This window comes from Rousettus aegyptiacus, unplaced genomic scaffold, assembly GCF_014176215.1.
Source record: "Rousettus aegyptiacus isolate mRouAeg1 unplaced genomic scaffold, mRouAeg1.p scaffold_m13_p_6, whole genome shotgun sequence".
In the NCBI taxonomy this organism is placed as follows: domain Eukaryota; kingdom Metazoa; phylum Chordata; class Mammalia; order Chiroptera; family Pteropodidae; genus Rousettus; species Rousettus aegyptiacus.
Window position 1 is genome coordinate 81,535,604 of NW_023416309.1, and position 25,301 is coordinate 81,560,904.

The following is a 25,301-nucleotide window of genomic DNA, read 5'->3' on the forward strand; positions in this document are numbered from 1 at the left end:
TAAAAAAAAAAAATTATAGTAACCTCTTTAAAAAGCAAATCTTATCATATCCCTTGCCCACCTTAAAACCTTTTAATTGAAATTGCTCTTGGGATAAAGACTAAACTCCAAATAGAGGTACAAGGTCATGCAAAGTCTGACTTTCACCTACCACTTCTGCCACATCTAGCATCATATTTTTCTTTATCTTTACTCTAGTCATTATGGCCTATTTTTCACTCCATCTTACCACATTCCTTTATACTTGTGCTTGCACTTGCTGTCTCCTTTGCTTACTAGCTGCTTCCCTATCCTTTTCACGTAGTAATTCCTGCTCATTCTGAACCATTATCACTGCCCTAAGGAAGTGTCTCTGACTGCCACATTTTCCTGTTAGCAGTATGTACCTTCATAGTTCTTATCTCAGTTGCGGTTTAATACATGTTGGTCTGATTATTTTATTGATCTTTGTCTTTCCCACCAGATTATATGCTCCAGGAGGGTAGGAAGCATCTTTTTTCCTTGTTGTATCTTTGATATCAGATTATTAATAACTGACTATAAATGGGTGTTATAGGGTTATTAATGACTGAATGTAAATATCAGAAAAATAAGCTAACAGTTTCGAATTACAGATATGCTAAGGTGTGGGCTTACCTTAATCATTATAATGGAAAAGAATCTGTAGTTAGCAAATACAAATGTGAGCATGGGCCCCACTGGCCTCACTTAAATGATGCATATATTCTTGAGGTTTAAATAGATACTCCCAAGTTTCCAGAAGCATTTTAGTCTCTTTAAGTGGATAGACATTCACATTTATATATATCACTAGTTTGCTTTTCTTAGCACACAGTGTTTTTCTACAATGTAAAAGACTGAGGTATGGGTATCTGGAGGTGTGAATTCTAGCCCTGTATGGATTTGGGTAGAGGGCTGCACAGAGTAATGGTGTAGTCCTTGTCCAACATGCATGTTCTTTGCCTTTGATCACAATCATTTATAAGATCAAAACCAGTAAGTTCCAAGCCACAGGTATATTATTTAGCCATTGTAGTGTTGCTGGAAGAAAAAATTACTCTTCATATTATTGATATAGTTTCTTAATTGAAAAACTAATGCCTAGTTTTTTTTTTCTTTTAGGGTTTTCTGAACATTATTCACATTAATGAATAAATATAGATGCAGACTAAGAATCCTTACTAAAAGCAGTTTTGATTTATTAAAAAATTCCACAATTATTTTTATTAAGATGTAACTCACAAACCATAAAATTCACCATTTTAAAATGTACAGTTCACTGGTTTTGAGTATATACAAGGTTGTACATAGTGATAGTAGCTATCACTACTATCTAATTCTATAACATTTTCATCACTCCAAAAAGAAACCTAGCACATGTTAGCAGTCACTCTACATTCCCTTCTCCCTTTAGCTCCTGTCAAATGAGTTTTTAAAATTGAAGTTTGCTTTTTTTCCTTGTAGAATCCAAGAAAACAGGGGCCTGAAACCCAAGGGAGTACAGCAGAATTAATCACAGGGCTTGTTCAACTGGTCCCTCAGTCACACATGCCAGAGATTGCTCAGGAAGCAATGGAGGTAAGAGGGTAAGGGGAACAATTTCTAGGCTTTTGAAAGAAAGGTTGTAACTGTATGCATTCTCAATGTTTTTTTGGTGTATAGTTTCTGTGAGTGATAGATGTAATTTCTAGACATCTTTTAGAGAGATACGGAAATGGTGTATTTGTGTCTATACATTGTTTTATGAATTCCATGGAGAAAGACGGGTTTACTTTATGTAGCAACAACATTAATCAGATTCTTATGCTTAAATAAAAAATTCAGAATTTTCTAACTATAGTTGACTTTTGAATTTTAAAATATGTACTGAATTTTAAATCTCTATACAGTTCACACACCATAAAGCTTATTTTAAAGTGTACAATTTAGTGGTTTTTAGTATATACACAAGGATGTACAACCATTGCCACTATCAAATCCCAGAACATTTTGTCACTCCAAAAAGAAACCCTGTCACTTCCCACTTCTCTGTGACCCCAGCGCTGGCAGCTACCGATCTGTTTATCTTTATATATTTGCTTGTTCTAGATAGTTCATAAAGTAGAATCATACAATATGTGTCTTTTTGTACCTGGTAACAGTGATTTCAAGGTTCATCTGTATTGTAGCATGTAGCATTCTTTATTGCCAAATATTTCATTGTATGGGTATACCACATTTTATTCCTTTATTCATCAATTGTTGGGCATTGGGGTGGTTTCTGCTTTTTGGCTAATGTGAATAATGCTGCTGTGTAAATTTATGTAAAGGTTTTTGTATGGATACACTTCTTAGTATATAGCTAGGAGTGGAATTGCTAGATCATATGGTAACTTTTTGAAGAACTGCCAAACTCTTTTCCAAAGCAACTATCTTTTCATATTCCCACCAGCAGTGTTTGAGGGTTCCAGTATTTCCACATCTTGCCAATACTTTTTATTGTTTGTATTTTTGATTACATCCTGGTAGGCGTGAATACAGTTGACTTTTTAAAAAATTATTTTTGTATTGGTTACTTGATAAATATGTTTTTAAGTTAAATCAGTTTTATTGAGGTATGATTTACATATAATAAAATCACATAAGATTTAGAATATTTCTGATCACATCAGAAAGTTTCCCTGTGTCTGTTGTAGTCAGTGCCCCTACTCTCTGTCTCGGAGACCACTGATCTGATTTCTATCAGTATCAATTAGTTCTGCCAGTTCTAGAAGTTCATATGAATGGAATCTCAGATGGTATATTTCTTTTTGTCTGGCTTCTTTCACTCAGCAAGTTTTTGAGATTCATCCATGTTGTTGCATGTGTTAGTTCCTTTTTTTATTATTGGTAGGTATTTCGTTCATGTTTATATCACAGTTTACTGACTTGTTAATGGCCACTTAGGTGAACATGTCCATCACTACTGAAAATTATCTTGTGTTTCTTTGTGTTCTCTCATTCCCTCTCTCCCTTTATTGCCCCCTACCTGCTCCCATGCTTTTCTTGTAACCATTGATCTGTTTTCTGTTACTATAGATTAGTTTACATTTTATATAAGTGGAATTATGCAGTATATACTTTTTTCCCTGTCGTCTTTAACTCAGCATGATTATAATGACATTCATCTTTGTGGTTCCCTATATCATTAGTTTATTCCTTTTTAAACAATTCATTCCTTTTTATTGCTATAGTGTTACATTGTGTGGCTGTACCACACTTTGTTTATCCATGCACGGTAATGGACATTTGCATTGTTTCTAGTTTTTGGCTATTACAAATAAAGATTTTAGGAACATGTATGTACAAATCTGGGTGTAAACATATGCTTTCATTTCTCTTGGGTAAATACCTAAAAGTGCAAAAAATCTTACTATGTAGTCTTTATAAGAGACACAGCTTAACTATAAGGACATTGGAAGGTAAGCACTACAGGGATAGAAAAATATGCCATAGAAACTAACCCAAGGAAAGTGGACTAATAAATAGATGTGAAGTTTAAGACAAGAAACATTACTAGAGGTAAAGAGAAATATCTTATTATTACAAAGGGATCCAATCCATGCAGGAAATAAAACTATGTGAACCGAACAACAAAACTTCAAAATATATAAAGTAAATGGAGAAATGAAGCCAATTGTAGTGGGATACTTGAGCATACTTTTCTCAATATCTGATAGAATAAACAAGCAAAAAAATTTAGTAAGAATAGAAGATTTGAACAACACAGTTATCAGATATGATCTATTTGACATATATAGAGCAAACACTCAATAAATGCACTTTCTTTTCAAGTACATATGGAATGTTCAGTAATTCCTGAGCATAAAGTAAATCTCAGCAAATTCTAAAGGATGGAAATCATTCAGAATTATTTTGGTGACTACAAGGAAAATTAAGCTAGACATCAATAACAGCAAATTAGTACAACTACTATTAAAAATTGCTTTGTATGTCTGCAAAAGCGAAACAGGACTTAACGATTCCACTCCTAGGTATGTATCCACTAGAAATGTGTATGTATGTTTACCAAAAGACACATTCAAAAATATTAATAGCATAATTTGTAATAGCCCCCAAAACTGGAAACAAATGTATCAACAGAATAGATTAATAATTCGGGTTATATTCATTCCATTGATTATAACAATGAAAAGAGAATGAGCTACTGCTAAGTGTAAAGCATGGATGAGTCTCACAGACATAATCTCTCAGAAAACAGCCAAACACAAAAGAGGACATGCTGTAAAATTCTCTTTATATGAATAAGCAACAGACAAAACTAATCTATGGTGATAGAAATCTGAATAGTGGCTACCTTTGTCCAGGACTAATGACTGCAAGATAATGTGAAAAAGGCTTCTGAGTGTTGATAATGTTGATCTAGGTACAGGTTACATGGGGTATATGTATTTGTGAAACTTTATTGAGCTATATACTTAAGATTTGCTACTTTGTTGTTTACGCTGTACAATTTTACCAAAAACATCAGCACTTACTGCTTATATTTGTGTATGTTGCTATTGGTCTTATAAATTAGTATATTAGTATATTAGTATAACAGCAAATTAGTACAACTACTATTAAAAATTGCTTTGTATGTCTGCAAAAGTGAAACAGGACTTAACGATTCCATTCTTGCATTCTTTTTGGAAGGCTGTTTGACAGTACTTGGCAGGAGCTGTAGAAATACCCATTTTTTTGATGCAGCTAATTCCACTCCTGTATTTTTTAATCTTCTGAATACAGTTCAAAAGGAAAAAGCTACATACCTATGTGCTTATTGCTCTTATTTATAATAGAATATTAGGAGAATTTTAAATATGGGTTAATACTCAATGCCAAGAGAATATTTTAACTTGGTGAACTGTTAAACATCCACTAAAACATGCAGATCACCCAGCAATATGGAAAAATATTTATGAAATGTAAAATAGGTGTACTATGTTTACAGCTTTGTTAAAATATATGCAGAAAACTAAAAAATGGAAGGGGACATGAAAAGGAAAACAATTACATGAAGTCAGGGAAAAGGCTAACACATTCTCTTTCAATATTTTAAAAAATGTTTTGCCAAACAATAATATAAATAATTTGCCTCTTAAAGTGCCAGTAAATTATTACTAAATTTTTGCATAGTGACAAAATTGACTTAATTGGTGCCATTTTTTCTTGATATGTGTTATAACCTATAATTTTTGAAGATTCTCGCAATGAATAGCAGTTTATACTAAATATCTAAAAGTAATTATAGTAAAATGTTTGAAATAAGATAATGTAGGTCTGGTCTTTAATAATTTGTAACTTTTGGAGTTATAAAGTGGTCCAAGGTTAGACATTTACATATTTTTTCCTAATGTGAGGTAAGTTATCAGTGCAACTATTTGCAGTTAACACACTTGATTTAATTTTAAGAGAAGAAATCATTTCTCATTATTTGTTCCAAACAACATTTCATTGAATTTTTAATAAAAGCTTTTAGAAGGGAGTAAAGAATTGCCAAATATGCTGACCAAGGACTGAGAGGAATGTGCAGAGCTCAACAGCGTGCCTCTAGGGGATGCATTGTGGACTTGGAGTTAGGGTAGGGTCCTTTTGAAGGAAGAGTCTAGTTTTACTCTTTATACCTTTGATGGCTTTAATTTATTTCATAATAGTGTTTTTGTAGGTTGTATATTTTAAATTAATTTAATTCCCGTTCATGTCCTGTGAGCCAAATTCCAATTCTCATTTCATTTCTGTCAATTGAAATATTTTATGATGAATCATCTGCTATGAAATTCGAAGTCTGTTTTGCTCTCCTCTCATTTTTGAAAAATAATTTATCTTTTCTGTTCCAAAAGAATTTGTGGCAAGAAAGATAACTTCTACTTTATTTTCTGGCCTAGAATTAAAATATTGTTGTGTATATTAATTTTGGCAAGCTCTCCTTACTTGGAGATTAAATTTATGTTCCATAGAGTTCTTTGATACTTATTGAAATTATTTTGTTTGTATCTTAAAGTAATTTTTACATGTTTGTATTACTATTTTGAATTCATCAGTCATTTAATTTCATGCATGTCTACCATATTAGGTAAGAATAATAGGAATAAAGTGATTTATTTCTCTATATCATTCCCCAGAGGTGTGGGTTCTTCAGAGTTTAGGCTACAGTAAATAGCTCAATTATTAACATTTGTAAAATAAATACTCCAGTGTTATGTTTACCAGAACTTTTTGAATAAGTCTTCTCTCTCTTTTTTAAAATTCAGGCTCTGCTGGTTCTCCATCAGTTAGATAGCATTGATTTATGGAATCCTGATGCTCCTGTAGAAACATTTTGGGAAATTAGGTATATGGACTTTTATTTTTTTAATTCAATTTAAAATTTTATTTTATATATTTTTTTAAAATATTAACTATTATTTGGTTTATTTTAAAGTTTATTCACTTATACATCAAGAAGTTTTTTGATTTTGTATTTTATTTGACTTGAACTTATTTATTAGATCATTTCTTGTTTTAACTGTAGGAAGTGTCACAGCAATTTAGAAAAAACATTTTTTAATTGTACTATATTTTATTACCCTGCTGTAAGTACTATTGGTTGGTATTTCTCTTTTATTTCAGATTTTTATGTAGTTATAACTGTTTTAAATTGATTTTTAGTTAATAAGGTTAATGTTAAAATTTTGTAATGTTAATAGTTTACTCCAGTTTTTTAAACTATGATTTTTCATAAATTTTCAAATATACCAGTGTTTTTGATGAATGGATTAATAATGAACATCTGCTTAGGGGGCATAAAATACATATAGAATTTTATAATTTATTTCCCAGGTTTTATAAATTATTATCTTTTAGCGAGCACAAAGGCAGTGCACTGAGGAAAATAAAGCTTCAGGTTTTGTCATTATCTCATCATACAAGTGGATTCTCTAAGTCACTTGGCAGCTGAGTAAAATTTCTGATGCTGGAGCAGTGCTCTTCAAAAGTAGTGTAATATGAACCACATACATAATTTAAAATTTTCTAACTGCCACATTAAAAAGTAAAAAGCAGGTAAAACTAATTTTAATATATTTTAATCCAGTATATATATCTGGAATATTACTTTAGCATGTAATCAATGTAAAAGTTATTAATGAGATATTTACATTCTTTTCTCATAAAGTTTTCAAAATTTTGTATGTTTCACACTTTGAGCACATCTCAGATTGGACAAGCCACATTTCACGTGCTCAGTAGCTACATGTGTCTGACTAGAGGCTACTGTGTTAGACAGGTCCAGAGAAGGGATCAGCAAACTTTAAAGGGCCAGGTAGTAAATATTGTAGACTTTATGAGCCAGATCGTCTCTGTCATAACTATTCAGTTCTGCTGTTGGAAAGTGAAAACAGCCACAGACAATATGTAAATGAATGGGTATGGCCACCCACGGAAACTTTATTTACAAGAGCAAATGATGGGCTAGATTTGGCCTGTAGGCAGTTGTTAGAGACTCTGTGCTCCAGTGTTCTTGGTTTGTGTGCCATCTGGCATTTGGTTTATTATTTCTTCTTGTGTCCTCTACAAAGACTAGATGCATAAATGAAATAGATGGGAGTTACGGGGTAGGGAGCTTAGAAGTACTTGAATTTTTTTACATAATCCATCGACTTAATTCCTTTGATTATTGTGCTACTAACGTTTTGGCATAACCATTTCCCTAAGACAAATTCTCAAAGGGAAAATAAACTTCTCTAAACTTGTGTCCATTATGAGAGAATGCCATTCTTATATACTGATTATATCTGTATTAGATTATTTATTGACAGTGCTGGTAATAATGAATTTTATATTACTGCAGCTCGCAAATGCTTTTCTACATCTGCAAGAAATTAACTAGCCATCAAATGCTTAGTAGCACAGAGATTCTCAAATGGTTGCGGGAAATTTTGATCTGCAGGAATAAATTTCTTCTTAAAAATAAGGTAAGCAAAATGACATCTTTAGAAATGGAAGAATATTTGGAATGGTAATAGGAAGAGATTGCAGAAGTGTTATTAGCCAAATTAAGTCCTACTTTAGCCCCTCCCTCCTATAAAGTCTTCAAGGGAAATATGTGCAGAGGACAGTGGCTGCAAAATTAACATTTAAAAATCTGTTCCAAGACTTTGGCCTTAGAGCCACGACCCTGATTAGTTGAGTTAAGCAGGACTCTGTGGAGCAAGCCTGGGAGGCGTCGGGACTGCTGTAATCAAAGTAGATTGAGGAGCATATTTTGTTTCTCCTCTCAAGTTCATACATAAAATTTGGATCTGATGGTTAGGTTAGTCCAGAGAATGTTATCTATCAAGAAGCCGAAGGGAAGAGGTTTGAGGGTCCTCGTCTAGTTTTATTCATATTCCTGCGATAAAGGTTTCACCTCTTGAAAATATCAGGAGTTTTCTTCCTTAGGTTTGAGTGAAAAGTTTCATTCTGAAATATTGAAGCATGGCGACAAGGTTTTGGAGCATAGAAAAGAGCCTTAAATTTTTTTTTAGGATAAAGTTTCTATAATTAGTCAATTAAAATTTTCGATTATGGCATAGTTTTGGGAGTGCTTTATTCAATGATTATTTTATCCATAAAAATAACTATGAGAAATTTTAAATGTAAAAAACTCATAAGCTTATCAGTATATCTTTTAGCTTGTTAAATTTTCTTTGTTTACAAATGGGCTAATGGTGAATTGGGTTTATTTACATCTGGCTTATCTTACTTACTGTGTTAATATAGTGGAATTTGGCATTATTCCTAAAATAAGGAAAGAGATTAGAGTTCAGAGTTTTGTGCCCTTGCCTATGGTGTAATTCTCCAGAGTATAATCAGTATTAATCTAGTAATGAATCTGTAGTACACCAGTTAGGAAAGTCACTCTTGTAACATACTTGACACTGTTATTGACTGGTCCAGAGAAACTTAATCTCAAAAGAGTTACCTTCCAATTATCCTGTCATGGCACAGGATAAAATCTTATAGGAGAAGATCTTTGTAAGTCATTTTTTATTGAGAAGTACATACTGTTGATGTTTTACTCATGTCCATATTAGATCTAGAAATATTAATTTATACCTCAAGAATCTATTGTTTCTGATTGTTTGAAGGATGGAAAGCCAAGAAGAGTTTCAAAGACATTGAGCAAATGTTATTCTTACTAGTGGGTTTCTAGTGAATGTTCCTTGAGGCGAGTGGTAGGAGTTGTGAGAAGAGGTTTTCCAGGATAGTCTCAAGCAGGAACACAACTCATATTGATAACTCTTGGTTATCAGTGCTTTGGAAAGGCTTACTTATTTCTTCTTTCTAGCAGGCAGATAGAAGTTCCTTTCTCTTCCTTTATGGGGGAGGATGTGACGTTCCTTCAAGTGGAAATACCAGTCATATGTCCATGGATCATGAAGAATTACTACGTGCCTGTACTCCTGGAGCCTCTCTTCGAAAGGGAAAAGGAAACTCATCCATGGTAAGTAGCTTCCTTTTTAGTTTCCTATATCATCATCTGTGCTCTGTATTTTTTTCTGAATGAACTTTGGTAAATTCCAACTAGGTAATACAGTGTAACAAAGAACTGCTTAGATTTTAGTTCTATCATGGCTCTTTGTGGAAACTCAGGCAAATTCCCAATGTGTCAGTGACTCAGTCCTTCAATTTTAAAATGGGGATAATAATAACTCCTGCCCCAGAATTGTTGCGAGGATTAAATGGAATTATGTAGACAGCACTTGATCAAGTATTTGGCACTTATAAGCTGTAACTGACAGCTGTAATCATTACAGACCTCTACCCCATAAGAAAGACCATTTATACCTCAGAAGTTTAAAAGTTGTACCAACTAACAAAAGTACAAACTCACTGGGAGAAAAAGCGTTTTGCTTGATGTTATAGGTGTTTCTGTGATTTTTGTTTGTGTGCATAATTCCTTCTAAAAATATAGTACAAGTGAAAATATCATTACAGAAGAGTTTCTTTTTCAGACTAAAACTTTTTTAATCTCTAATTTTTAATAGAATCTTCTGTTGAGGAAAACATCGTAAGCAGTTTGATGTTCACTATTGTCTACCTGCAGAATTCTCATTCATTTTGTAAATGAGAATTTCTGTGTTTCATGGTTTGGGAATATGTAATCCAGAATCAAGTATATCTTCTACAGCAATATTTAGTTCTTGTTTGTGCTCTCATTTCAGTCAATATTGCAGTGTACTTATTTTATTTCTTCCCTCTAGCAGGTGAATAGAATTTCCTGTTACTTCCTCTTCCTCTGTCATTTATAATTGTGAAATGGATTACATTTTTAAGTAGGTTTATGTTACGGGTGTTTTAATTGTGTCACTGTTAGACTTAAACTACATTTCTGGAATCTAGAATAGGTAGGAAAATACCTATTTGATTTGAAGTTTGACAGATAGTAGCATTATTTTGGTCCAAATAATCACATTTCTCATTTAGACAAGATATTTGGGGTTTTGACAGTTTTAATCATGAATAAAGGGGAATGTTCTTGTTGGTTATTGCATGCAGATACATATATGGTACACAGTTTGTTGCATTGTTGGGTTTTGTAAATAAAATTACCTACATCGAAAATAGATACCTCCAACCCCTCACTCCCAGGATAGTGCAGCAGGGTGCAGTGGATCCCCACCAATATGCCGACAAGCCCAGACCAAACTGGAAGTGGCCTTGTACATGTTTCTGTGGAGCCCTGACACTGAAGCTGTTCTGGTTGCTATGTCCTGTTTTCGCCACCTTTGTGAAGAAGCGGATATCCGGTGTGGGGTGGATGAAGTGTCAGTGCACAACTTCTTGCCCAACTATAACACATTCATGGAATTCGCCTCTGTCAGCAATATGATGTCAACAGGTAAATGTGAATAATGTATTGGGTTTTTTTTTCCCCACTCAATCTGCCTTGAATCACATGACATCTGACTGTGCTAGGAATGTAGGAATGTATTTAAGATGACTACTTTGCAGGGTTTATAGGGTTGATTCAGGTAGCTTACCTGAAATTTTTTTTCTGTACAAGATAGACTGAAAAATAAAATAGCATTTGAAATAAATTGTTAACTTCGCACTGAGTTTTTAGTATGATGTACATTTAAAAATTGGCAGTATAAATTGCTGGCAGTATAAATTACATAATTTACTCAGCCTGAACTTTACATAGTAAATTTTTAAACACATTGGCACACGTTTTGAGTAAATATAAATAGGAATAGCTATTTTATGCTATGGACATTGTGGAGTCCAAGTGAGGTTGGTAAAAGGAAGTGTTCAGCTTTATCATTTGAAGCATTCATTCCACTCCTCTTACTCTGCTTTTTGGGGTGAGCTTCTGAGGTTCTCCATTGGCAGGCAGGACTCTTAAGTACAATAAGTTGATTTGCTGTTGTCTTTGCTTAGGAAGAGCAGCACTTCAGAAAAGAGCGATGGCACTTCTAAGGCGCATTGAGCATCCCACTCCAGGAAACACTGAGGTATGCCCTTAGCAACAAAAGCATCCCTCCCTTGCCTCACTCTCAATTTTAGAAGCCTCATGTTATGTGTATATGACCAGGAACAGCTTTTGAAGCATATCTAAGATATATGCATATTACAAGTAGAATATTATATTTATGATATGCATCAAGTTTGAGGCCTGTCTATTGCTACTTGATTTTTAGCTCTAGGTTTAAAGTTGCTTTCAAGTGGTAATTATCTTCATTTTAGGCTTGGGAAGATACCCATGCAAAGTGGGAACAAGCTACAAAACTAATCCTCAACTATCCAAAGGCCAAAATGGAAGATGGCCAGGTGAGTTTGTAAAGTTGCTTTTTGTCTGTTAATTGATCTGTAAAACATATGTACTTCACTTTAGTAATCTTTTGAGTTACTCTTTTTAAATAAGCATATAGTTGTCTTAAGACTGACATTTAGCTGTGGTTCATCTAAATCTACCCTGTATAATATAATAGCCACTAGTTACATGTGCCTACATAAATTTAAATTAAAATTTAACTTAATTAAAATTAAATACAATTAAAATTCAGTTTCTCAGTCATACAGCGACCGCATTTTAAGGGCTTAGTAGCCACATGTGGCAATTGGCTACCATATTGGACAGCACAGATATAAAATGTTTCAGTCATTGCAGAAATATTAGACAGCACTGAGCTAGATCTGATTTGTGGTACAGACTATTCTTTTACCTAAACTCTTTCTTTCTCTTTCTCCATCATGGTATTTCATAGAATTTTCAGGAAACGGGCAACAGAGGTAGAGAAAATAAATTAAAATTGAAACAATATATTTGACCGTTTCATTAGGTATTCTGATTAAGAGATCTGATGGGCAGACAGTGGAACCTATAGGTTAAATGAAATTTTAAAACTTGGACATTTCATTCATCAACTATTATCTATTACCCTAGATATTAAAATTTATTGGTATTTGTGCATATTTGATTTGTAATGGCCATTTTGCTCTCATTATTAGGTGTTTTAGACAACATGATTAGTCTCCTATTGCTTTTTCCTTGTCATGCTTAATTAGAACAAGAAAAAGATGTTATGTTTTTGTGAAGCAAAAATGTGTACGTATGTTATTATTTGAAGATGACACATGGCTTTAAGTGAAAGCATTTTCCTTGGTAACTGTTTTAATAAGGTATAATTCATATACCATACAATTCACCCACTTAAAATGTACAGTTCAGTTGTTTTTAGTAGTGTCACAGAGTTGTACAACCATCACCACAATTTTAAAAACCTTATAACCTTTAACTATCATTCTCCTTCCCCCCAATCTCACCTTCCCACCCCAGCTCATGATAACTACTAATCTACTTCCTGTTTCTATGCATTTGCCTATTTTAGACGTTTCATATAAATGGAATCATTCGATATGTGGTCTCTTGTGACTGGTTTCTTTCACTTGGCATAGTGAAGGCAAGGTTTATTTGTGTGAATCACTGCTTTTTAAAAGAAAATTGATGTTCTAAGTTGATTGTATTAGTCTGTGACAAAAAAATACCAGTGGCTTTTTAAAAATGTACGTAGTAAACTTAAGTTTGAATTTTTTTTACTTTTTTCATCTTTTACATAGTTTTTTCTTTAAGTATAATAGCATACTTACAAAAATATGTATAAGTCTAAGTGACAGTTCAAAACATTAGGGAGTGAACATACTTGTGCAAACAGCACCCATATCGAGAAATAAATCATTACCAGCATATCAGAAACCTTCCTTGTGCCTTCTTCAGGCATTATTTTGAATAGTGCTGCTATGAATATTCTCAAATGTGTCTTTTGGTGACCATCTGGATGCATTTCTGTAAGGCACATACTTAGCAGTGGAATTGCTGAGTCACAGGATGTGAAGATGCACGTGTAGGGAATATAAATTAATACAACCACTTAAAAACGTGGTGGTTTCACAAAGACTTCCAAAGACAATACATTTTTAAATTAACTTATAATACCTATGTAAATTATGAAATATCATCTATCCATTAAAAGCCTTCTTTTTAAAGAATATATGCCAAATAGGGCTGTTGACTCACTAACAGAAGTTAGTTAGTCGTTTTTACACCTGTGTGAACAAGCAGTTTTTCTTTTGCAATTGTTCAAATTATTGCCCTTTAAAGCCCAAAAGTAGAAATTAAAATATTAAATTTTTCTAATTCAATTAGGTAAAAAAATATTTTGAAGCACTTAAATGTTCAGTAAAATTTGGCATTTATTTCAGGCCTAGGCAAAGGTAAGCTGAAAGCATTAATATAATATACTAAGTTAATAACTGAATTCACTAACATCAGAAAATGCAACAACATCATCGAAGCAGTGTTAGACAGGGGAAACCTGAAATTATACCAGTGGAACGGAACTGAAAATCAAGAAACTTGTCGTAATCATTTGAGCCTCAATAAGAAATACATAAATATGGCAGAATTCACGCTAAAGAAGAAACATAAACCTAATTATTTATGTACTACAGAAGTCTTAGACACAAAAGATCCACCCAGATGGAAGAAGAATGGTATTATCAATATGTTTATGTTTCAGCCTAAATTTAACTTATCTTACTTAGCTTTCTTTATATATAACACATTCAAGAACATTTAACTATAATTTGAAAATAGTAATCACCACTCTGTCCCCAGAGTCAAGAAGAGGATAAGAATTATTCTGTTGAAGAGTACTAAAATGTGCTGGGAGGCGGGGGTTGGCGGGTACCAAGACTGAGTGATAAAATATGAACCCTGTGAGGTAAAAGTCTTTAAACCTAATGTGAGAAGCATAATTACTAAAAATAGTTGGTAGTGGTACATTAAATGCCATGAGTCCATCATACCTAGTCAATAAGAATATACAAAATGAACTTCGACTACTACACGAAAGTTTTTAAAATTTCTATTTGCCTATTTTCTAAATTTGCAAGGCAACGTTCAATGAATCTCATTAGAATCTATCTATAAAACAACATACTAAGGAACAGAGAGGTTTCTTTGCTTCATTTATTAGTCTTTCAGAAAGAATAACTGCATCATCATCTTGGGGTGTATCCCACAACAAAATGTTTCCTTTCTTGCAAATGTTATCCAAATGAATGTCTGTCACATCATTACTGTCGAATTGATGTTTATGAATTGCAGGTTTTTGACTAAGATGTTCATGGTAAATAGATGCTAAATTAGCTCTTCTTCATACCCAGATCTTCACCATCAAAATCAGCTTCTTTTTTTTTTTTTCTTAATTTTGCATTGACCTGGGAACTATTGCAACTGACATCATTTGCATTTAGCATATGATCAACCATATGTTCATCATAATGGTGATGATGGTGATGGTGATGCTGTGGACAAAAAAAACTGCTGGCAGTTAAATAATTTATTTCTAATGGGCTCTTCAAGAGAATCCCCAGTGCATGTAATAGGAATTCCTGAGTTGCTTGTGCTCTATGAGCTGCATTTATTTCCTTTGAAATATCAGGTCTGGGTCTTTAGAGGCATCTAGCTTTTATATTTGGTTATCTACCAATGGCATTGACTCAGTGTTAAAAATCACATTTTTTCCTGTTCCATTGTTTGTCCCACTTCTTTCTGATGGGCCATGGAAATCCTCTAAATAAAAGCTTGCTTAACTTTCTAACTTGCTGTTCTGATGATCTATACCACAACTGCTTTTAAGAGGATTATGACTCTGATCATCATCTTCACTTTTTTTAAGGGCTCAGTATTTACAGTGTCTTCTGACTATACCTCATTGCTAGGACTCCCACCTGACTTGCTTGCATGGCTAGGATTTACCTCATTTCTGGATCCATGACAATACCCACTACTGCTAACGACTGCTGCATCCATCTTCACTGCTGTTGGTAGTTTCACCAGAGCTTCCCTGCATGATTCCTCTGTGTCTGAAAGTTGCTGTTGCTCTTTTGGATCAGCAAAATTATTATTAATAAGTTGCTCATCCATTTCAATGCCATTGCCTCCACTTTGGTGGGTATCTCTATTATCACTGCTTTGAGGACTAGCTGTAGGTGACCATGGGCGTGGAACAGTTCTAAGCTCTTCTTGCTTTTCTTATTTCCAATAGGAAGATTGGTAGCTAATAAAGATTCAAAATAGCTCTATAGATAGCTGAACCTTAGCTGCTAGTGTAGTATTCCATAATACTTTAACTAACATCGATGCCAAGTGTAATGTGTGTTCGCTATGAACACTTGGCTCAAGAGCTGAGATCAGATTAGGAGATATCTAAGTGGTATTGGATCCAGATTCTTGATAAGTGAAAGAACTAAGCCATGCCTTTACTGACTACAGTATTTCAATTGTGCTGCAGCCCAAACGCAGTCAATATGTTGAGTTTTTAGTCACCCTTCTGCTGCCAAAAAATTCAGAGCCACTCGGCACTGTTTGATGATGTCAGCATGTAAATTTGGTCCAAATATGTGCTCTACCACATTGTTGATTCTAAACCAGTCTGCAAGTTCTTTCGCAATGGACATTTCTGCTGATACTAATGATTCATAATTGCACATATCATTGAAGGTGTGAAGTTGATTTGTTATCTGAGTTAGTCCAGCCAACCTTATAGTTAAAGTACTTAATGCAGGATCCTGGCTTTCTTTATTAAAGCACAGTGTGTCCAATGTGCCCCACCTGAAGTCCGTCATGTTGAAAGCCACATTTTATCTTAACTCTTGATCAGAGAGCTTGCATAAGTATTCGATCACATAAGTCTTAAAAGGGATAATGTGCTACTGCATGACAGCAAGGATATGTGGCCATATTCTATCTAATGTCAGATAAAACTGTAATAAATGCATGTGATATAAGAAATGGCAGTTTCAGGAGTTCTGTAATCAAACCAATCCTTGAGAGAAAGGCAATTTTTCCTACAGAACAAACATATAATTGAAGCAAATGCAATGGTATATCATTCATATCACAGAATGTTCCTAATATGTTGCTTTCTTGGGTTGAGATAGTCTCTGTAGTAGGATGAGTATTCTTGTAAGCAGCATATAAGGGAAATTGAATTTGAAAAAAATTTGCCACACAAAATAAGAGTTTTTTCCGCTTATCTGTACTCCATAAGCTAAAAGGATCAAAACTCCGAAGATTCCTCCTTAGTCAGATTCCAAGTTCTTATAGAGTTTGATTTTTTTCCTATTGATTTTTATCTTCCTGTACTTCTTTCATTATACTCTCTTTTGTGTGGTTCTACATGATTACTCTCATCTTGTCATGTGGAATTTTTGTTAATAGTAGTACAATGTTTACAAAGCTGGTCTCAGAGCATTTGAACTTGGGCAATCACTAAGTTAATAAGTGCACACGCTACTTGGTTAAAAATCTCCAAATGCTTATATTCCTCGAAATAGCATAGACATTGTTTTTGTGTCCAGAAATTGATATAAACTAATATTTTAAGAGTACATTCCCTTCTGAGCTGCAGTTCATCACTACCTGCTATATCCGATACTACACCTCTGTTTATTGCTACCCTCAATTCTGTAAGGCTCATCTTCCCTCAAGCAGTAAGGTGTACCTTGATGTAACTAGAAATGGAAGAATGAAGAGTTGAATTTTTTTTAAGTGTAAAAAAATGTTTATTTGTCATGGAAGAAATATTGGCCTAAAAAGCCATTTGTCAAGTCTCTCAATAAATTTGGGTTGAATTCATGCTTTCCATGAAAATTTTGTATTTAGGCTGCTGAAAGCCTTCACAAGACCATTGTTAAGAGGCGAATGTCTCATGTGAGTGGAGGAGGATCCATAGATTTGTCTGACACGGACTCCCTACAGGAATGGATCAACATGACTGGCTTCCTTTGTGCCCTTGGGGGAGTGTGCCTGCAGCAGAGAAGCAATTCTGGCCTGGCAACCTATAGCCCACCCATGGGTCCAGTCAGCGAACGCAAGGGTTCCATGATTTCTGTGATGTCCTCAGAGGGAAATGCAGATACACCTGTCAGCAAATTTATGGATCGGCTGCTGTCCTTAATGGTGTGCAACCATGAGAAAGTGGGACTTCAAATACGGACCAATGTGAAGGATCTGGTGGGTCTAGAATTGAGTCCTGCTCTTTATCCAATGCTATTTAACAAATTGAAGAATACCATCAGCAAGTTTTTTGACTCTCAAGGACAGGTAAAGTGTGTTCTACTTTATTTTTCACCCTTCCCTATGAACAGAGTAGCTTGTTTGAAATAATGAAGACTTTTTCTTTTAGATTATTTAGATACTGACATGAACATTCACTTACAGTTTTTTTAAAATAGACAAAATATTGTTGAAGAATCATCCAATATGGGATCAATTTGCTTTTTAGGTACTAGTGTATAGGCATGCCTGGGATTATGGATGTCTTTGTATTTATGTGCCAATTTCAATATATATCTTGTAGATGCATTTCTGCGTATATATGCATTTAGATAGGGCAGCTTCACATCTCTGGTCTGTCTGCTGTGCATTGATTTCATTTGTATTTTATCCTTTGTGTAGGTTTTATTGACTGACACCAATACTCAATTTGTAGAGCAAACCATAGCTATAATGAAGAATTTACTAGATAATCATACTGAAGGCAGCTCTGAACATCTGGGGCAAGCTAGCATTGAAACAATGATGTTAAATTTGGTCAGGTAAGCATTCTACTGAAGCGTAGCAGAAGCACACTGCTATTAATAGTTATTAATGAAGTTATTTGCTATCCTTTTATTTGTTGCACCCAAATTGGGGTTTGACAGGACAGTAAGGTAACCAGAAGTTATGTTTGTTCTTATATTAATAAAATAAAAAACTTGCAGTTTTTATAGTTACATTTAATCATTTTACTTAGAGATTAAAACATTTATTTGTTTTTATCTGATAATTTTTTGAATATTTCTGTGTCTAAATAGATATGTTCGTGTACTTGGGAATATGGTCCATGCGATTCAAATAAAAACGAAACTGTGTCAGTTAGTTGAGGTAATGATGGCAAGGAGAGATGACCTCTCATTTTGTCAAGAAATGAAATTTAGGTAAGTTCTTAAAAAAACAAAGTGAAGTCTTCTAAATCTTATGTTAATGAAGTAGAGAAAAATAGGTACCCGGTTATCATGGGAAGTGGTGGGAGGAGAGGTGGAAAAGGAGTGTTTTACCTGTTTGCTTTCTCTTCATGTCTTTTCAAATTTCCCAGAGCTTTGTGCCTATGATAGCACTCCCTTTTTCTAAAATTATGATGTACTTGAACTAAGAATTTGATTCGGTTTCCAAACTGATAACCATAACTAAGGGCTGACGTGGAGGAACAGTATCCAAGTTGCCTGTGTTTATCTCCTTATGTTAGATTTGTGATAGCAATATCTCTTTTATAAAATTGTTGTGTTGCCTAGATGACTTGGCACATTGTGTGCACTATTTAAAAAGGCATATGTGTGACTCTAAAAAAAATTGCTGTTCTCTTTTTCTCTGCTATTCTGTAGGAATAAGATGGTTGAATACTTGACAGACTGGGTTATGGGAACATCAAACCAAGCTGCAGATGATGATGTAAAATGCCTAACAAGGTAAAAAAAAGAGAATAACCCTTAAGTATAAGCACATTTATTTTGGCCATTAGTACTACTTCATTATAGCTATTACATATATATTTTATGTATATTGAAATTGTTTTTCTGGATATCAGGCTTTTGCATTTGAATTAGGTAAAGATATTGATCTTTACTGTTTTTGTGAGAGAGTAAGTTTGGAAAGTTAATGTCTATTTAGGAAGTATACAGTTATTGGAAAATAAAATATATAAAACCTTAGATTGTATTTTGTGATTATATAGATCAAAGTATTATTCGAAAAACTTATTTTGAGTCATGCTAAAAAGTAATTGCTTAAGTTTGCTCTAATGATAAATATTTATCGCCACATATTAGAAAATAATTAAATGCCATGAACTACTTAATAATTATTCACATATATTTCTTTACCCAGGCTTAGTTTTATAGTGCCTGCTTCTGATTTAAGGTAGTCATTTTGCTGAGATTACTTTGAAGAAAGTTATTATCATCCTCTCTTCAGCTTGAAATGTTTTTGCATTTTGGGATCTGCATATTAACTCAAATTATTTAGGTTGTCCTAATTTAATGAAATAGGTAGTCCCTAAAGTTTGTGTCTTTCAGGAAGAAGGTTATTTGATGGGGAGATGGAGCTGAAGAACCTGAAATACTTATGGTCTTTAAATATTTTTTCTTCAGAGATTTGGACCAGGCAAGCATGGAAGCAGTAGTTTCACTCCTGGCTGGTCTCCCGCTGCAGCCTGAGGAAGGAGATGGTGTGGAATTAATGGAAGCCAAATCACAGTTATTTCTTAAGTAAATTTCAGTCACCAAAAACAGAAAGCAAAAACCAGAGTCCCACACACAACAAAAAAAAGTATAATCAAAGTTGTAAATGATTATATTTAGAAAATGGACATCACTGCTTTGGTGTAATGGCCATCGGCTGCTGTCTCATAAAATATAACATATGCGTGAAGCAATATTCCTTATTATATGAGTGGGACAGGAAAACAACTGGTTTTTAAAGAAAGTAATCTGATCAGTGAATTTTTATTGGCGATATATAACCCAAGTTGCATTAAGGCAACGTAATCCAGGTCACCTATTTGGACTACTAATTTTATATGTTGATCATTAAAAGTGATACATTTACCAGGAAACATTGCATCAATGTGGTGTTTATGTTATGAAATATGTACTGGGCTTTGTCAGGGTAAAATCATATTCAGCACAGCATACTTTGTAATGACCCATGCTGGCTGATTACCCCAAGACTGGAGAGAAGCAGATAAACATGGCCACTCATTTGATGCGCATATGATGGTTTCAGTATGTCTGATTAGCTTTCTGGTTGATGTGGCCTTCACTGTGTAAGGGTCAGTCTTTTTATTTCTCAGGTATTTCACATTGTTTATGAACCTATTGAATGACTGTAGTGAAGTTGAAGATGAAAATGCACAAACAGGTGGCAGGAAACGTGGCATGTCTCGGAGGCTGGCATCACTGAGGCACTGTACAGTCCTTGCAATGTCAAACTTACTCAATGCTAACGTGGACAGTGGCCTCATGCACTCCATAGGTGAGATAAAACGAGAGCTTCATATAGAAATTTAAAACTTAGAGTTGGGCATGTGAGACCAGTAAAATTACTTTAGCAAGGCTGTATTAGTAAATTTACATCTATCTGTTCATGTCAGGTTTAGGTTATCACAAAGATCTCCAGACAAGAGCCACATTTATGGAAGTTCTGACAAAAATCCTCCAGCAAGGCACAGAATTTGACACACTTGCAGAAACGGTGTTGGCAGATCGGTTTGAGAGACTGGTGGAATTGGTCACAATGATGGGTGATCAGGGAGAACTCCCTATAGCTATGGCTCTGGCCAATGTGGTCCCTTGTTCTCAGTGGGTAAGTTCATTGAGTAAGTGGAAAGGAAGAGTGTCTGGCACATAGCAGATAGTTCAAAATTTGTTTGTTCAATATGTGTTTTATTGAATGAATTGCTAAAACTTTAGAGCTGGAAGAAACTTCAGATATTATTTGAATGATTTTCAGCTGTAGGGAAGTGGTTGGAGCTTCTAGTCCTCAGTAATATTCTTACCTTAAGTATGAGGATCTTATTCTTTGTACTTAAAGTAAAACTCAAACTTCTTACCTGTCCCACTGAAAAATTCCATTTAAACACTAATCAGAAGAAAATTAAAACTGCTGATCTGGTCTGGTGCCCTCATATACTAAATGAGATACTTGGGGTTAAATCTCATGTTTAGTCGTTAGTAATGCTATAGAACTAGAATTCAATCAAGGCTTGTGCCTGTTGGCAATCTTCAATTCATAACTCTTTTTTCTATAATGCATTGTTCAGTTTTTTAAAATTTTAAGCACTCTACGTTTGGAATTGAAATGTTTCTTGTTTTAAACATTGAAGATGTAATATGGCTCTTTGGCTCTTAATAAAAAATTTCCTAAAACCATGCCATTCTTAATAATAAATGCTAAAAATTTGGGAAGGTTGTCCCTTTCCATGTTAAAAAGCTAGTCAGTTTATATTATACTAAAAAATGATTTTATTTTAGTAAATTATAACTAATAAGATAATCTGTCATTACCTTTAGGTTTATTTATGCTTCAACACTGTAGGATCTTTTTTCTCAAACTTAAATTTCTAACTCTGGCCTATGTGGCTTTACCCAGTCTGGACCCTGCCTCATTTCTGACATCATCTTATGCCATTTTCCTTCTTGTTCACCAAATTTAAACCACACTGGCTATCAGACATGTTAGGATTATTTTCACCCTAGAGCTCCCTTACTGCTGCCTCCTCTACCACCTGGAACACTTCTCCCCTGACCTCACATGGCCAACTTCTTGTTCAGGTTTCAGTTCAGATGTCACTTTCTTAGTGAGGTCTTTTCTGGCCATGCAATCAAAACCACACCCACATTCATTCTGTCACATTACCTTGTTATATTTTCTTAGCACCATTTATTCACTATGTGAAATCATCATCTTTATTTGATATATCATCTTTATTTTCATTCTACCAGAATGTGAGCTCTATGAAAGCAGAGAACTTGTCCCCTGGTTCTGTTTAAATTTCTTCCCAGAATATGAGGTTAAACAATGATTTACTATCACATCATTTTTCTTGAGTATACCAAAAAAATATTGTACTATGGGAAATCATGAGGGTTATCATTTAGGTATCTAGATGAGAATTAGCCTCCCACCCCTGCTTTGTACATAAATCTTGCTAATCTCTTGGTTCTGAATGCACAGCCCCAGTCTTTTTCCTAACTTCCTGCAAGTTCTGTAGTCTTTACATTTTTGTTGTTTCTCTGCCCAGCACAGGTTCAATGTTCACTGATTTCCCCTGACCATACGAGAAAACAGTAGAGCTCTTGTGGTCACTAACGCCTTATTCCTGCTCACTAATTTTCTGAGAAAAAGATCTGTGCATGTCAGAGTAGACTGCCATCATCTTCTATTTCTACACAGATAAATCCCAGGGGAAAATTAATCAGTCACCATTTACCTTTATTCAGCACATGATTGTCAATTTTGGATTTGCCTCAGTCCTGCTTAAGAAAAAATGAGATTGTTCATACAAACACAATTTGTTTTGTTCTCAGGATGAATTAGCTCGAGTACTAGTGACTCTATTTGATTCTCGGCATTTACTCTACCAACTGCTCTGGAACATGTTTTCTAAGGAAGTAGAATTGGCGGATTCCATGCAGACTCTTTTCCGAGGCAACAGCCTGGCTAGTAAAATAATGACCTTCTGTTTCAAGGTTTGTATTCATTCATCTATTTCTGTGCAGAGGTCTGTCAGGCAGTACTTATGTACAGCATGCACAGAGCAGAATGTCTTTAATGTAAGATATTTGGATCAGGCATAATAAATTCTTACTCATGTATTTCTTTAGGTATATGGTGCTACCTACCTACAAAAACTCCTAGATCCTTTATTACGAATTGTGATCACTTCTTCTGATTGGCAACATGTTAGCTTTGAAGTGGATCCTACCAGGTTTGTTGTCTTCTCATCTACAATTGCTCTCCATTTTGTCACTACCACTACATTGGTAGGGTCTCGGTAGAGGCACTGTACAGTAGTTGAGCCTTGACTTCACAGTTTCTCCTCTTGGTTCTTAAACTTAGTTTTTAATTATAAAGTTATGCATAAATACATTTTTCTTAAAAAAAATTACAAATATCATCAAAGGTGTCTGACTATCACCTCTAGAGATATAGTAATATTACTAGTTTAGTCTGTTCTGTCCTTTTTTAATGCATTGCATATATATGTAGTGTAGAAACTAATATGAGTGCTTAATATAAATGGTAATACATTGTCTACATGGTTTTGCAACTTAATCTTTTTGACTTAACATTGTGTCTTAGATCTTTCTGTGTGTATATGTGTGTGTATGTGTATATATCATTCTTTTTAACTGCTATATAATATTTCATAGTTTGGTTATATCACTATTTAACCAATACCATATTGATCCCATTGACATTTGCAGTAACTCCCTAATTATTGTCCCAGCATTTGTTTTTGTTTTTGTTTTTTCATTTTCAGGTTATTTGCTGTAGGAATTATTCTGAAACCTAAATCTTTTTGTCACTTTACTTCTTAGAAACCATCAGTTGTTCCCCATTGACTGCAAGATAAAGTACAGAGCTCTCTAGCTGTCTTGACTATAATCCACTATCACTTTTTGTCACTTTCATGTGTTCTCTGTACATTAGCTCCAATGAAATGTGCATATGTTACATATTTTTAAGTGGCTTGACACATGGGGTTCTTGTAGGTCAGAGATGCCTAATAATTTTCCTCTTCCCTGCCCAAGTTCAAAACCAAATGGATAGAGGGAGGAGGCATAAAAGGAGAAGCATTCGGGAATCTGCTATCACCTTTATTTCTGACAAAAATAATTAGAGAATGTGGTTTTAGATCCTGTGGGCAGATAGGCTTGCTGACACTTCACCTTGAGCTACACTCATCGACCCCATTCCTTGCACAGGTTGGTAACTACAGACTTACCTCAAAGGGACTAGCAAGCCTTTACCACACAAGTAGAGAGCAGACCAGAGTACTTCTTTTATGCTGGCAAACATATCTAGAATGGAGAGGATGGCACCGAGCTGAGCATGCTTGGCTGTTTTTTTTCTTTTTTTTTTTCTGACTCACCCCTCCTCCTATAATGAGGAGTGACTTAGAAAGGAAATAGACCAAAGGGTATTAACCACCATCTCTGCGAAGCTTTTTGCCTGTCACCAGGTGCCACCCATGTACACATACTATACATGCACAAAGAAATAATTTTTTTCTTTGTTCTATACCATCATTGAATCTATTTCCTCTCTATACTGTTGGCTCTTTTACATTTTGTACATCTTTATATCCTTTAAAGGATTTAGACATGGTAACATGGTATCTAGCTTAGAGTGGACATTTTATAAATATTTGTTGAATGAGTGAATTTTAAATGTTTATGCTTACTTTTTCTAAGGCACATCTCTTGTCTGTTTTTCAGTTAAGACCTTAACATTATTTTATTTTTTTATCTTAAGTCCAGAGTTTCTTGATGGTTGCTCTTCTTAAATAATTTTTATTTAGCAACTTTTTATCTGTGAATATTTTTTACACATCCTGTAACGAAGCATCAACTGTAAAATCTAATCAGAACCCTGGCACTAATTAGCCAGTTATTGTTAAAATAGTTAAATAGTTATAGTTTTAAAACTTAAAAGCAACATTCTTTTAACACTATCTTGTGTTTTGTTACCATTAGGCAATTTTACTTTCTAAAGATTAAAGAATGTCTTACTGCCTAAAAGAAATCTACTGTACCAAGTACTGTGGTACAGGTAAGAGAATTAGGTGAAAAACTTATTATATTCAGGTTACTTAGAATCAAACTGAGATCCTCTCTGACATGTAAAGAGCTTGGAAGTTGACACTCCTGTATTCACAACAAGGAAAAGCTGAAAACAATATCAGCAACTCTTAGATCCATCAGAGAATTGAAGTTACAGGGCAGACTGTTACCACTTCAAAAGCAGGAGAGGCAAATACAGAGAATCCCTAAATTAACTGGAAGACTGCTTCTGGAGCCAGTAACTGGTAGGACACTTACAATATAAATGAGAAATTGCTGGAGGTTGAGTATGGATTAACTTGAGAGTTTAAACCTTTGGGAGAGCCCTGTCTTAAGGGGATATCCGCACTTCTTGAGTTTTACCT

The 25,301-nt window shown here is 34.3% G+C and overlaps 1 protein-coding gene across 12 annotated transcripts in view; it reads left to right on the forward strand.

Moving 5' to 3' along the window:
- The window catches only part of NF1 (neurofibromin 1), a 208,471-nt gene that overhangs the window by 70,499 nt on the left and 112,671 nt on the right, over positions 1–25,301 (forward strand). For 6 of the 12 annotated variants that reach the window (XM_016119150.2, XM_036222967.1, XM_036222961.1 and 3 more), the window contains 16 exons: positions 1,465–1,578; positions 6,273–6,352; positions 7,850–7,973; positions 9,329–9,484; positions 10,609–10,882; positions 11,425–11,498; positions 11,731–11,814; positions 17,216–17,656; positions 18,011–18,150; positions 18,409–18,531; positions 18,976–19,059; positions 19,741–19,857; positions 20,442–20,623; positions 20,742–20,953; positions 22,678–22,839; positions 22,975–23,078. In XM_016119150.2, the coding sequence (XP_015974636.2) occupies positions 1,465–1,578; positions 6,273–6,352; positions 7,850–7,973; positions 9,329–9,484; positions 10,609–10,882; positions 11,425–11,498; positions 11,731–11,814; positions 17,216–17,656; positions 18,011–18,150; positions 18,409–18,531; positions 18,976–19,059; positions 19,741–19,857; positions 20,442–20,623; positions 20,742–20,953; positions 22,678–22,839; positions 22,975–23,078 (2,471 nt within the window). The remainder of the gene's footprint in view (positions 1–1,464; positions 1,579–6,272; positions 6,353–7,849; positions 7,974–9,328; positions 9,485–10,608; positions 10,883–11,424; positions 11,499–11,730; positions 11,815–17,215; positions 17,657–18,010; positions 18,151–18,408; positions 18,532–18,975; positions 19,060–19,740; positions 19,858–20,441; positions 20,624–20,741; positions 20,954–22,677; positions 22,840–22,974; positions 23,079–25,301) is intronic. The other 6 variants (XM_036222963.1, XM_036222972.1, XM_036222970.1 and 3 more) reach the window with 4 other exon arrangements.